The 14,936-nt window shown below is 27.5% G+C and overlaps 1 protein-coding gene across 1 annotated transcript; it reads left to right on the forward strand.

Annotated features, from left to right (window-relative positions):
• The first annotated feature begins 2,937 nt into the window (after positions 1–2,937).
• LOC111028255 lies at positions 2,938–13,780 on the forward strand. The gene is made up of 10 exons (XM_022306819.1): positions 2,938–3,618; positions 3,687–3,794; positions 3,881–4,057; positions 6,490–9,399; positions 9,463–9,640; positions 9,699–9,893; positions 10,056–10,219; positions 10,289–10,430; positions 12,248–12,583; positions 12,669–13,780. The coding sequence occupies exons 2-10, from the start codon at positions 3,700–3,702 to the stop codon at positions 13,182–13,184; spliced, it is 4,713 nt and encodes a 1,570-aa protein (XP_022162511.1). The 5' UTR covers positions 2,938–3,618; positions 3,687–3,699; the 3' UTR covers positions 13,185–13,780.
• The last annotated feature ends 1,156 nt before the right edge of the window (positions 13,781–14,936 follow it).

Here is a 14,936-nt window from a genome sequence, read left to right on the forward strand (position 1 = left end):
ATATTAAAATATATAATTATCCGACATAAAATTTATTTGGGTCAAATATTTGTATGACTACCTATTTATTAGTGTATAGTTGTATTTAGCTAAAGACTAGCTATATGTTTTAGACTGTCCATTTATATAAATGTATCACGAACAATACAAATATGAAATGTTCTTATGTTTTAATATTAAATAGGCCAGGTACCTTATTTATATTTCATAAATAGTAAATACCAACAGGGTAACTTTTTTAAATGTTCATCTTATCAAAATATGTATGCAATTAACATTTTAGGATTTATTTTTTATATAATTGGAAGTCGTTTTTATAAGACAACGTTTATGAAAAAAAATATTATTTTTTGTATTTACACTATTTTGATATACACAGCGTATATTTTTGAATGGAGAAATGCATGTATTTATTCTACAATGACAATGTGTGTTTGTCATCGCATTTTGGAATAGTAAAAATTATTAGAGTTTCAATTTAAATATATTTTCTGGTAGGAAAGTGAATCTAGTTGGTGCTGCAGACGGTCAAAAGTTTAAAAGTTCAATTTAAAAAAAGTGAACAATTCTTTTCAAGTTAAATTCATGACGAATTCAAAATTTATGTTTTCAAAAATTATATCCGGGGATTAGGATAGTCGAATAGTCGATTCGATAAATTGGCATAAGACATATTATGCTACCTATATTATCAATAAATAGATCTACTATACTATAGTATTTCTTAATTCGTGTTCCATAGTGAGATACAGTAGATCAGTGGCGTGGTATGAATTGTGAATTAGTGTAGACAGTTGTACACACTAACTTACCTTCTTAATCTTAATTTACTTCTGTTATTTTTCGAAGTGGTTGTTGGGTATAGTTAGTCATAGAACATAGTATCTATTACGCCAGCTGCAAATCTTTTAATAATAATAATAAGTTTATTGCAACATTAGCAATTTGTTAACATCAAAATTACCTTTATGTGTACGATATTGCAGCACCACCGGTAAGCAAAGCTTGTGTTGGAATAGCAGCTGGGCTGGATTGGACAAATTCGGCCCATCGAGTTTTCCGTACTTTACCTGCCCACTTACAAACTGGCGGCCCTTGACTCAAATGTTTTTAAGAAGTCCAATATTTAGTCTCCATCTCCATTTTTTCAACTTTTAAGTCTTAACATATTTTCAATTAGTGGCCCCTCATGACTTGAACGGCCCAAAATTGTCGCAGCCCACAGAATTTTACTCTGTAACATTCCATTCCCGAAATGTTCTTAAAAATATAAGTAAAATGACAATACCTATAATAGAATAAATATAAATAGTGTTTAGAGACAAATATATAGGAATACGCGATGTGCGTATCTGCTGCGACACGGAATGAAATCAAAACCTTTTTATGAGTAGATCTAATTTTGCAGATCAGCACTGGGTCGAACCAATTTAAAAAAACAGCTTTCGCATAAATTTATAATGGATTATGATTAAAACATTAAGTATTTTTGTGTTGTACAAATATTATTGGTAATTTGAACTTTGACCTATTTAGCATACCTTATCAAACATGCGTATATATAGTTATATGAATTTAATTACAATGTATTATTACATAATTATAGTTATATAAAATTACTTCGATTTCATCGTAAATTTAAAAAATATCTTATGGTTATTTGTCACTTTTAATTTATATTTTATTCTCATTAAAGTTTGAACAATATATTATATGGATTATGGATATACTATTATACCAATATACTATATTATTAGGTACTAAATTACATTATAATTGTATATTTGTATGTGTAATTAATTATTAATAATTAATTAATTATATATAATTTATCATGTATGCTTTAATAGTCTTTACTCTTTATCTATGTAATATATTACCTAAACAAATTATAAGACTATTGGGAATACATATGTATGTATATTACATTTATACTATATAGCTTGGTATTGCAACTAGTATGTGAAATGGAGATATGCATGTATGTAAAAATAAAAGTGAAGTTATAGAATAAAAAAATTAAAACATTTACGTATAGTATTATACACCTAATAATATTTCAAGCAATACATGAATAAAAATGATATAGCTTAGGGGTATGGAAAAATAATACAAAACATAGTTACGACGATACGTTACCAAATTATTATTAAAAAATTTAGTTTAGTTTCAAAGTTGAAAGTATACATAGGCATCAGGCATGGCCGATAGTCATATTATAGGCGAGGCCGTCGCCGACGTTTCTCTCTGCTATAGTGCTATACGCCTATACAACTACAGACAGCTAATATCTATGTGCAGTAGGTTGCAGGTCTGATCTAACCCGACGGCTGACACCTATAGGCTATAGTAAATATTAAAGCTGTGAGTAGGTTTGGTACTAAATTTAAAATTGTAATTAGGTATGTCGTAGCAGGTACCTATGTACACAATATAATAATTTAATATGTGATCATCGAGTAGGTATATTTTTTATAGTGAAATACTATGTTTGTTGTCTTAAACGCGTATTATTATAACAGGCGTCAGGCACCTAACCTAACCTTGGGGGGTGGGGAGCATCGAGCAAATCATAATTGATCATAGTACAGGTGTATAATATTACGCGGTTAAAACTTACGATATTCGTGAGTCACGACTCCCGAATAAATTAATGATATATTGTAATAAACGAATAACACAAGCTATATCCCTAGCAAACACGCGATACATCGTATATAGACAATATTATATCGAGTAAGTGCCTTAACTCTATAGTCTATATAGTATGTACTATGTTCTATGTAGTGTATACTGTATAGGCGTATGGTCTGTATTAGTGTATGGTATTTATAGATCGTGATAAATCCGCGATGATGTAAAAATATTATAATATTGTAATCACGATATGGACAGACAGTGTACGTTTGGCTAGCGCCACCTGTGGACGTCACTTGCCACCAGTGTATTGTTATTGTTTCGCAGTTTCACTGATAAAGAACAAACTTGAAACTACGATAATATTATTACTATTCGCAGCAGGCTATAACGACAGACGACACGGAACGGACTTCCCCGACTGGCGACTGTGATAACGTATTGATCTATAGTCCGTAGTGTATTGTATGGTGTATGCCTTCGTAATAACTAATAACAATAATTGTTTGGACGTCATCGTATAAATGTATAATGTTCGAATATTATACTTTGGCGGTGGCGATTGTCAGACGGGCATTTGCAAGAAGTCTCGAGCGATCTGACCGCTTAAAGAATTCGCGTTCCGCCGAATAGCTGGGGACAACAACATAATAATAATAATTTTTTTTTTTCACACCGTGGGACGACCGATAGTGCGATAGTAGGTCCTAATGTACCACATACCTATATATAATATTATGATGTGGAGGTGGCACAAATAACAATAATAATATAATTTATTCTGGTGCGCCTTACAAATTCAAAATTCAAATCGCGTTTCTGATTGTATCGTTTGGCATAGGTATACCGTACATCTATTAAAAGAAACAAAATAATAATTAGCAAAAAAAAAACTATGTGAACTTTGCTGCAATGTTGTCTTAAGTCGTGTGCACGTTTTCCTGGACATTCATAGCTCCTAGATATCCATCAATGTATTGTGTAAGTGATGAATGTTATTACAACTTTTACACTGGCCAGTGTAATCAATGTTTTTAATTTTCGTCCAGTTAATGATGACTGATGGATATTGATCAATCCGTGAATGGGTGGTTTGAAAGGATACGCTTGATACAGAAGAAAGCTGATCACTATAAGCTTCATCAAGATATTCTTTCGTGAGTACTACATACATATTTTTATAAAAATGCACTTTCATCACTGACTATGTTTACGAGAATATACAAATATAATTTTGTTGCAGATCATTATCGGATAAGGACGGTTTTGATTTTTACATTAAATCAAAGGGAATTATTATTAGTGCACATACTTGCATATTACGCTGCCGCTGTCCACGATTTTACTATGAAGTTATTAAAAAAGTTGATGTTGCTAGTTTGCCAATACATTTATTAGAGCGCATTTCAGATTTTATCAGGTTAGTGGTAAATTGTCAATGCATAACACATACCAGTTTGATGCTGTAAATTACTGATGACTGAATTGTTCTATATTTTAAGACCATCAAATTTTAGCAATTTTTCATAAAATATAATCAATAATAGGTAGTTATACTACTTAAAGTATAAACCATCAATCATTAAAATTAACATAATATAGGTAACTGCAATGTAGTTGTTGTGTTATCATTTATTACATGCAAGTTGTCATGGTGACTAAGATATAACTTAACTTTCACTTGGCTCATCTTCACTGAAGCACATAGTTGTAGTTCTCATTAGAAACAATTAACTTACACCTGTTGATTTCTTGTTATCTTTTTCTTTTTACTCAGACATTCATGTTTTATTTAATCATCACTCTCTCTTCCAAAAATGTTTTTATGCTCCAGAAATTAGCTTTGTCAAAGTTCTATCTTCAGGTAATGATAATATGTGATATATTAATAACAATATGTTAGGAAAGTTGTGAGTAATAAGCATTGGATGTTTAATTTTTATCTAAACCTCATATTTTTAATTCATTATTTTATTTATTTTTAGTTAGGTTTTCAGTAAATCAAAATTTACCTGTACATTAATTTTATTTATCATCCATTAAAATACCCGATTTCACTATTTCAATAAATTAAAACATTTCGGTTAATATTTCATTCTGGTGCAAATACTTTAGTTCAAAAGTTATTAAAGTTTTACAATAATTTAAACAATGAGGATTAAGTTTATAAATGTAAATTATTACGTAGGTTATTATGGATTAATATGCAATTTGTGTAGGTGCATTAAAGGTGTGGTAATGCATTTTGCCCGTGATCATTGATTATATATTTAATCAATGGCGTGATTAGATATAATTTTCAAAATATGACTGAAATTAGATTTTTTAAATAATGATTCAATAAATTGTCTCAATTACCTACAGTTAATTTGTATTTAAATAACTTAAAACTTTTTTGCCAATTATTATTTATTTCAAGAACTATTTAAGTTTTTCTACTTTAAAAGAATTTGAAAGTATTTCAAGTTAGTTTAAATTGACAAATCAACTAAAATTATTAAATATTTTATCTTTTAGGTATCTGTTATCAAACAATTGAATTCAAGAATCTGTTTCTAAGTAATAGTTACACTATGTCTATACTTACAGGTGTCCACAAATATGACAGTATCCTCTAAAATTACATTAACTATAATTTTTCTGAAAAATGTATTAATTTATCACACTATTCCAATTGTTTGAGATGTTTAAATATGAGTTCAAACTTGAATTTTTTCTTGAATTTTAAAACTGTTGAATTATTTTAACTTCAATGTGTTTGAGGATTTGAAAAATTCAAGAACCCATCTGTAATATTATAAAATAAAAGTTCTACATCAATTTGAATTTAAAATAGTTAGGCATGCATGTAAATTCCATGCGTGTTTGCTATTGAGTATTTATGTATAAATAATTCAGAAATTAAAAGTGTATCTAAATTTGTTATTAAAAAAAATAGGTATAGTTAATACAATTTATTTGAGACACTAAATAATGTTTAAGAAATTATTTTGTTATTAAATTATAAAATCAAAAGTTACTTTATTGATTCATAATCAATTATTTCAGAAATCTAGAGACTTAAAATCAAGAATTTATCTCATCTCAAAAGGGTGCAAGCGATATTTATATAGATAGTTAAACAGCTATTTTAAAACCTAGGTAAGATATAGGCTGTATAAATGTCGCTTTTGCGAAAAATATCGCATGTACCCCTTTGCATGATTTTGTACTTTCACCTTTCACCTTTAAATTATAAATTGTTCTTACTCATTAAAGTGAATTAATTTTATTATTTCCCATATTCTAAATTAATAATGGAATTTGATGTATGAGACCTTGGATATCCTTCTAAATTAACTTTGGATTTATTTATTATCTAACTATTACTAACATAAATATAAGTAATGTACCTATTTATTGGTAGACGTTTGCAATTAATTTAATAACCATTTATTATTATTATAAAAAGTATACTAAATTATAATTTTTCATATGTATAATTCAATTTTGTTAAGTTCAATTTTATTAAAACTACTAAAACTGGTTTGGTACCTAATAAAGTAACTTGATGTATTTTTATTACAAATACAATTTTCTTTGCTTTTAAAAAATACATTTAAAAAATACTAAAAATGAATAAATATTTGTATATACAAAACTAAATACTCTTCAATCTACATATTGTAAAATACTGCCTACTGGATATAATAATAATTTATTACTTATGGTTGAGGACAATGGGAAAGCAAATTCACACCTTTTTAAGAATTACAATGTTTACACTCAATTTGCTTTTTATAAATATCATTTGTTTATACTAAATGTTTATTCAAGACTGATTTATTTTGTAATCAATTATTTATTTTGTAGGTGTGTTTATTCTGAGAACGATGTTACTGCACTAGAAAAAGAATTGATTAAATCATTTAATGTTGATCATCCAAAAATAAAGAAACGTCCATCTATTGATTTATATGAACCTAAACGAATCTTGTGTGATATAAATCCATTATATTATTCACTAGCACAGTATGATGATCTTTCTTCAAGTGAGTTCAGCGATTTTGAACAGTGTGCATATGATGGTATAGAATCAGTCATTTTGAACCAGGCGAATATTAATAATTCATCATTTGGCAGCATGGACATTAAATCAACTAATTCAGTTGAATCTCGCCAAATTAAATCTCAATCAAGTAGTTCTTGTAAAGAGTCAAATGTGTTTACTAATAAAGACAGTTATATAGATGATAAATCTTCATTAAATTTTAAAATTGATGGATCAGACGCTGGGAACAAAGTTAGAATAGTAAACAATCTTAGCTGTGAGTTTCAACATGATTTTATAAAAACACCAAATGTTGACATAAATAGTTTTTCAAATCTAGAACTTGCAATTGGATGCAACAATACATTAGATTCATCAATTCATGGTCCAAAAAATAAAACAATCCCAACAGCTATTGGAATTGTCAAGAGTAATACCAAATGCTGTGAACCAAATTTATCAAGGGTTGATAGTTTGATTAACAAGAGTTTAAATGAAGAAAATATTTTATTCAATGATAACACTAATGAAATGATTCAAGAAACTGATGATGATTTAGATGTCTTATCGCCACACAGTTTTGAAACTTTTACTATAATTAAAAAAAAGAATGAAACTGGAGACACTTTTTGTAAATTTAATAATTTTGAGGATAGTATTAGTACAAAGGATCTAGATCCATTAAAAAGTGAATCAAATAATTTCCAGACATTTACTGTAATAAATGAAAATATAATAATAGATGATGATGGTGAATGTCAAACAGAAAGAGTTTTAAATAGTGAATCTTTTGAACCCGAAACTTCAAATGATTATAAGACATTTACCGTCGTCAATGGAATTAGTAGATCTCCTTTTCATTCAGAACAACTAAGTAGTTCATCTAATTCAACTCTATCAAATAGCAAAATATATATAAATAATAATGACATTGATTTAGATGTATTACCATCAACACATACACTATCTCAATTTGATACAATTACATTATTACCACAGTCAGATAATCACAATAACTGTGGCAACGAAGAAGACAATGTATTAAAAGCTTCAAATAATGATGGGCAAGATAATAACATATTTAAATTTGATATTGATACCAGTAAAAAAGAAAACTCTGGATATTATGAGTCCTATAATCAAATTGATTTCAAACCCGAGGAAAATATTAGAAATGACGTACTTAGTTATTCAAATAATTTTGATAGTATTGTAACATCGACTGAAAGTACTATATGTACTAATTTGAAACATTGTACTGATGTTACACCTAGTGCATTAAGTACAGTTAGTGACAATATTACATTCATTTGTAAAGATAACAATAGTCAAAACAGTTCAAATAACCAACATTTAGAAAAGCTGAAAAGTTCTGGTGAATCCGATAGTACTCTTAGTTTACATCTTGAAATTTTAGAGAATACCAAAGGAATGAATTCTCCTGATTCTCTAAATGAAGATGAAGTATTTGGTTTGGAAGAAAAGCCTATTGTTTCTAATAAGCTTGAATTTGTTCCTTTAGAAGCAACACCAATAAAAGATAATAGAAGTCCACGTTTATCTAGAAAATATATGGAATGTTCACCTGTTATATCAGCTAACGCATATATTCCTGACGTCGACGTAGAAAAATCATCTATCACTGAAGAAAATAGTGAACGAAAGAACTCAAGCTCATTTTTTATTGATTTTAATCAAGGTAAACCAAAGAGTAAACCTAAACGTTTTGAAAATCTCACTAAGTCTTTAGATTCTAGTACAATCGCTAATAGTAAAGAAAAAATATTCTCTATGTTCATTGATTTTAACGAAGATTCTGAATCTAGTGAGTCATCATCTAAAGGTATTAAACATCGTAAGCCCCAAACACTTGCAGATCGGTTTGTTCGAATGCATAGTGAAGAGGCTTGTGCCAAAATTAATGATTGTGAAAACACAGTAACTCCTCCTCCAAGTCGAATGACATCAACTGTAGACAACTCTTCTGCTGACATTTCTGATTCATGTAAGAAACAAAGTGTATTTATGTTTATTGAAAATGATTCACCTACCCCAGTCAAACGAAGATCATTACCTCAGAGCTCTAGACTTAAGTCTCAAAGAAATTCTTGGAATGTTGACAGTACAGTTGTTCATAAAACTCACCATAGAACTCATAGTGTAAATTTATCCGAAGAAAATCACTTTGATGCCAGGATGACTCAGAGTCATATAGAAACGGGATCAAAAGACTTCAATAAACCTTCAGATTCATTTGATACTTTAGAATGTAATGTAACAATTACTGTAAATGGTGCAAAAGACAGTGGAATTGGTTTAGTTGATTCTTTTGTCCGTCTATCTGATATGGACAAAGCGCCTTCTCAAGAAATTATCAGTAGTTTAAATAAGAGTGAGTCAAAATCTGAATCTTTGAGACGAGATTTAAAAAACACAGAGTTAGGTAGATGTTTAAAAAGAATGTTTCCATATTTAAAAAGTATTGAAGTGGAACGTATATTACTCTCCAAACCACCTCATGCTCTTGACAGAAGAGAAGAAATTAAAACGGGTCTTGGACAAGATTTACTTCGTATGTTTTTAGAAGAAATTGGTGCAGATACAACTATTGATGTTAATGGAAGACGAATTAAAGCCCATAAATGTGTGTTAACTTCAAGATGCCAATATTTTGCTGCCATGTTTAGTGGTGGATGGGTTCAAAGTGCTGGGAATGTTTTATATTTGAAAGGGTAAGACATAAAAATCTGTTTGACTTAATTTTTATACATTGATGTATTTTTTTTTAATTTTAGCTTTTCTTACAATACCGTTCATTTAACCTTACGATACATCTATAGTGGTGAGTGCGATTTCTCTGAGATTAAAAATGTGGCTGAACTATCCAAATTGGCTGATATGTTATGTCTTGAAGGATTAAAAGATAACATAATGTTATACTTAGCAGCAGAATATTGTCATTTTTTTAAAGAGGTTAATATTATTTAGTAGCTTTTAGTGTTAACGTTTAATTTACAATTAATGTTATTAGGTTTGCGACCGTTGTACTGTTGGTATTCTTGAGTGCTTGACTTTAAGTGTTGCTTATGGACTCGATGATCTTTATTTGTCGTGTATAGTATGGATAAATGACAATTTTTCAGTGGTCTGGCCAACACACCACTTTGTTTCATTGCCACAAGATTTGAAAATCAAATGTTTCAGACATAAAGTTGCACATATTGATGTAATATATTTATATTATGTAGTTTGGTTAGCAAAATTGTAACTCTTGACTGTTATAGTTGTCTCTTAAATTTATAATTTTAATAAATTGCAGTTTTTGTTGACTACAATACAACAACTTTATTTTGTATTTATCATGTTAATTTGTTTTTTATTTGCATAGGATCTAAATGATGTATTGAGTGTAACCGAAGGCTGTGAAAAGATAAAAAAATCTTTACCAAATGATGAATGGACTAAAGAAGTAATAGACTTAACTACAGACCTTTCAAATAGTGTAATAAAATATTTGGCAAAACATTTTTATCCTACTATAACTTCAAAATAGTAAGTTGGCTATAATAAATCATAAATATGTTAAATATAAATTGTATAATATAATGTATTTCTTGATAGTTTTAAACAAATTCTTGAAAGTGAAAACTTATTTGCTGATAGCTTTGCTACACATTTGTTGGCGTCTTGTAATTGTGCAAATAGAAATCAAATACGACAAGCTTATGATCACTTGAACAAATCATCATCAAATAATTTTTGGGTAAAATTACAAGTTAATTATTTTAAAAACTCAGTTGAACCATTTAAACATTAATTTGACAGTTAAAATAACTAAGCATAATTTAGATAATTGATAGTTATATTTTTAAATAGTTTTTTACCATTGATTAAATATTAAATAATAAAATATGTCAGACTTGTCAGATATTTGTATCTTTTATAATATATTTTTGTCTGTCATTATCTCATTAGCAGGGCTAGGATTTTTATGCCATAAAAAGTTGTAAAGTATGCATTTTATTTACCAAAATATGCAAAAATATGCATTTAAGATAGACACACAAATATATGTACAAAAAAAAAAATTAATTTATTGAAATACTACAGTGATTGGCTGATTGTCTTTGTGTATCATAATTGAGATTGAAAATTGAAAATTATTTATTTATTTTTTGCATGCATGTGTATCAATCATTATTTTAGAAATACAATTTATAATTCACTTTCAATAATGGAAATGCGTATCTTACATGCTACGACGACATAATTTTTAATTTTTCGAATATTAATGATTGGCTTTTGGATCGTAGTATTGATTTGTATTGGCTGTAGCTTCGTTCAACGTCACATGATGGATTTGGCGTATACTTAAATAAAGAAATTTGTCCTAAGGTGTTAAATTACGAGTGAAATTGCCCTCGGCCGATTTGACATTTAATATTTTATTTATTGATTGTAGAGTTTTAAATCCTATATTTTTTTGTAAAACCGAGAATAATTATTTTTAACTTTATCTGCAACTCTTCCGTTACACTCAAAAAATCAATCCCTAGCATTTATTATAATCTGTAGACTTTGATAAAGTATTAAATTCTGGTTTTGTAGTTTAGTTATGACTTGGGATTAAAAGCAAAAATTACTTTTAATATATGCTAAATCAGTTTTTAAATTTTGACTTTCAAACGATTCTTTAGCTTTATTTATCAAATCTGATTCGTCTTCTAATTCTAAGATCATAGAATTAATTGAATTGATATTATCTACATAATACGATACTGCAGTCAACCACGTTGCACACTGGTTTTGGAGGTAAAGGTAAATTTGGAAACATTTCACGTATTTAAAGTATTCGGTTTGGAGCTTTTAAAATTTTTTTTTTATATATGGGCTATCATTTTATCAACTGTAGTGTATTCCGTTCTTATAAGCTCATAAGTTATGAATTCCTTAGGCTAAACATGTTAATGTGATTTAGAAATAGCACATTTAAAGAGTCAGCTGCCTTGAGCAGCAAATATAATTTATGTTTAACAAAAATACCAAGTTATATACTACGATCGGTTAAATTATTGCGGGCCCAAATACAATAAATATGATCATACAAAATATGCATAAAGCTTAATGTATTAAAAAATATGCAAAATAAAAATAGTACCATTTTCATCAGATTAGTATAAATTGTTTACATTACTCACTAGAACTCCATTCGGAGATAGTAAAAAAACATGCTGTTGTATACAAATCCTAGCCCTGCTCATTAGTGTTATAAAATGTACAGTTTAGAAAAATCATATTTTATATTGGTCTTAAAATTGATAAGTTATTGATTATTCTTGCTTAAAAGTAAATAATTAATTCAACTTTGTTCTTTGATATTTAAATGTAAGATAGGCCAACTATTTAAATTGTTCACGAATTTACTATTTTGACATGGTAAAGAGGTAAGATAGTAATAATATTTAAAAATATTAATTATCATTTATTGCATATCTTATACATTATTTTGAAAAGCTTTTCAATAGTCAATTAATTAAAAAAGTATATTTTTTTATAATATTGTATATTGTACATTTTTAGCATACACAAGGGGAAATTTTGGTGAATGCTATTATGGAGTTAATTGTCAAAGGTTTAGCTTCTGACTTCAGGAATGGTAGAGAAAGACAAGCAATGGGTAGTCTTCCAAATGATTATCGTATGTCCGAAACCCTTGCTAAAAGAATTGCATTTGAGTTGGGCTTACCTGGAATAGAATTAGCAGCAAATGGAACTTTGATAACATCAAGCCCTGTTAAAAAAATGACGGCTAGTACTAGAACGTTAAATAAAACACCGGAAATTAAAGTTAAACTAAAACCTGCTGTTGAAAACACTCCCTTAACAAAAGTTAAAACTCCTGGAAAATTTGCTGAGGTATGAAAAAAATTAGTTATTTAGTATTTTTCAGTTTATTAAATTATCTATACAACATTTTATAATAATTTAAAAACAATTTTAGGTAAAATCACGGTATATGGAACCGAAACCACAACCGACTACACCTATACCTCCAAAGATGTTGTCTGTTCATAAAGATTTACCTCGTGGCCGTCGCATTATGTCATCATCGACATCTCTAATTTCATCGCCTAGTGTTAGGAGTACTCTTGCAAGTTCCAGGTTGTCTACCAATCGAATAGACAGTGGCTTAAAAACTAAAACATCATCTGAATTATCTCTGTCTACTCCTAAACCAAAACCTAGAACTATGTTACCTAAAACTGATCCTCTACCATCTAGCAATCGTACGTCATCCATTGCAATAAAACAAACACCCAAAACTAGAAAACCTGTACAAAATAATGCAAGTATTAAAAAAACTCCGAATGAGAAAATTATGAATGGGGTTAAAAGACAAACTATTATTCCTAAAACAAAATTGTTGCCAAATGGACATCCCACTATAGGTTCTAGATCAGGTACATTTTGTAAAGATGAACCTACAGTTATACACAGTAAAGATATTACTATTTGATTCGGTTTGATCAATTGGGTATTAAAAAAAAAATAATAATAATAAAATTACGATTCATATTGCCTATTTAATATTATATAATATAGTTGAAGTCACTAAAGGTGCAACTTTTTTCCATTTCAAATCTGATTGAGATACTTGCTCTTTTTTAATTTTACTTTAAATGAAAATGTTTAATATTAATATTGTTATGTTGTTCATTGTTAATTGTAGTACTCTATCACAACCAAAATATATGCCCAATTACTTACAAATTTTACTAACTATTTATGAGTAATATTATTTTAAATCATTAAAATTAAAACTATCAATCTTATGTCTTTATGTTTATTGTTTATTTCTCTTTTTTTTGGCACATTTTTGCTCATAATAATTGTTATTGTTTAAATATGAAGTATTGTACATATATAATTTTTCATTTGTCTGAAGTGAACAGTGCTTACTGTGCAATATTTAAATACATACATTGTAATAGTTATAATACTGTCTAACTATTTTATATGATGTTTCAATGAACTTTCATAAATTGTGATAACAATTTATTAATTGTAAACTTATATTAATCTTTTGGAGATAAAAATATATAAATTTTAAATATAAATTAAATGATATATTTAGTTATAAAAATTGTATTTAAAATATATATAGATATATTATTTTTTCTTGTTAATTAATTTTTTGTTTGTTATGATATAATTTAAACATTTTTGTATTAATATAATAGTGTCCTAATGCTGTCTTTCTGGGGTTTTAACTGTAAAAAATTGCAATATTTTAATACTTTATTTTAATTTTATAATGTGAACTAGTCATTGTGCCATTTATGATTTAAATTCTAAAAATTTTCATTTTATGTTTACTATATTTATAACTGTTTATTATTTATTTTTGTATTTCATAGTTTTTATGCACAGCCCCGTATTTATTTTTACACTTATTTATGTTTGTATATTAGTAATAATTCTTTTGTAAATATTTTAATTTTTACTTATCCTGCGCTTTGTCCGTCCAAATTCCAAAGATAGTATAAATAATTGTTATTTTGTATGAACTAGTAGTTGTTTTTATGAGAATAATTAAAAATATTATTCAAAAATTGTGCAATTAAGAAAAAATGTGCAATCTTATCATTGAAACTGTTAAATTGTTTGATTTTATTTTTGTGACTTATTGTAAATTATTTTGTTTTAATCTCAATTTCCTAAACATAGGAGTTTTATCATATTATGTCCAAATTCACTAGTTTAAAAAAAAATATGTATGATATATCTTAGTATTTTGTTTTGATTATGCTTGAATTCAAAACATACAACTATATATATTTTTTTAATTCAGCTTTAGCTTATACATAATATAGTAGGTTAATATTAAAGTTACTTTACAAACTATTAATAATAATTTATTTTTAATAACATGATATTATCCTATTTGTTAGTTGATCAAATTGTAAATTATGTGATGATAATAGAATCAAACGTTAATACTTTAGCTCTCTCTCTTTTGTTCAAATATAGGTTTTATGTATTTAAGCTTTTATGTAATATTAAAGTTTTTTATAATGTTACTGCAAGCATTTACAACTATCCATATTATTATTACCTATTATTCAGGTAAAGATATGTATTAAAGTCCAAAATATAATAAATATTATGCTTTTTATAATGTGTTAAGCTCAAAACATATAATTATAAATATTAAGAAAATAAACTTATTCATATGTATACTTTAACTCTTTTACTGACTTAATTCAAC

The sequence above is a fragment of the Myzus persicae genome, unplaced genomic scaffold, assembly GCF_001856785.1.
Source record: "Myzus persicae strain clone G006 unplaced genomic scaffold, MPER_G0061.0, whole genome shotgun sequence".
Taxonomy (NCBI): domain Eukaryota; kingdom Metazoa; phylum Arthropoda; class Insecta; order Hemiptera; family Aphididae; genus Myzus; species Myzus persicae.

Bases quoted from the DNA above. Each gene is read 5' to 3' on its own strand.
- LOC111028255 (XM_022306819.1), top strand. From the start codon at position 3,700: ATGGATATTGATCAATCCGTGAATGGGTGGTTTGAAAGGATACGCTTG. The intron at 3,795-3,880 runs GTGAGTACTACA...ATTTTGTTGCAG, and splicing joins CTTCATCAAGATATTCTTTC to ATCATTATCGGATAAGGACG. The intron at 12,584-12,668 runs GTATGAAAAAAA...AAACAATTTTAG, and splicing joins CTCCTGGAAAATTTGCTGAG to GTAAAATCACGGTATATGGA.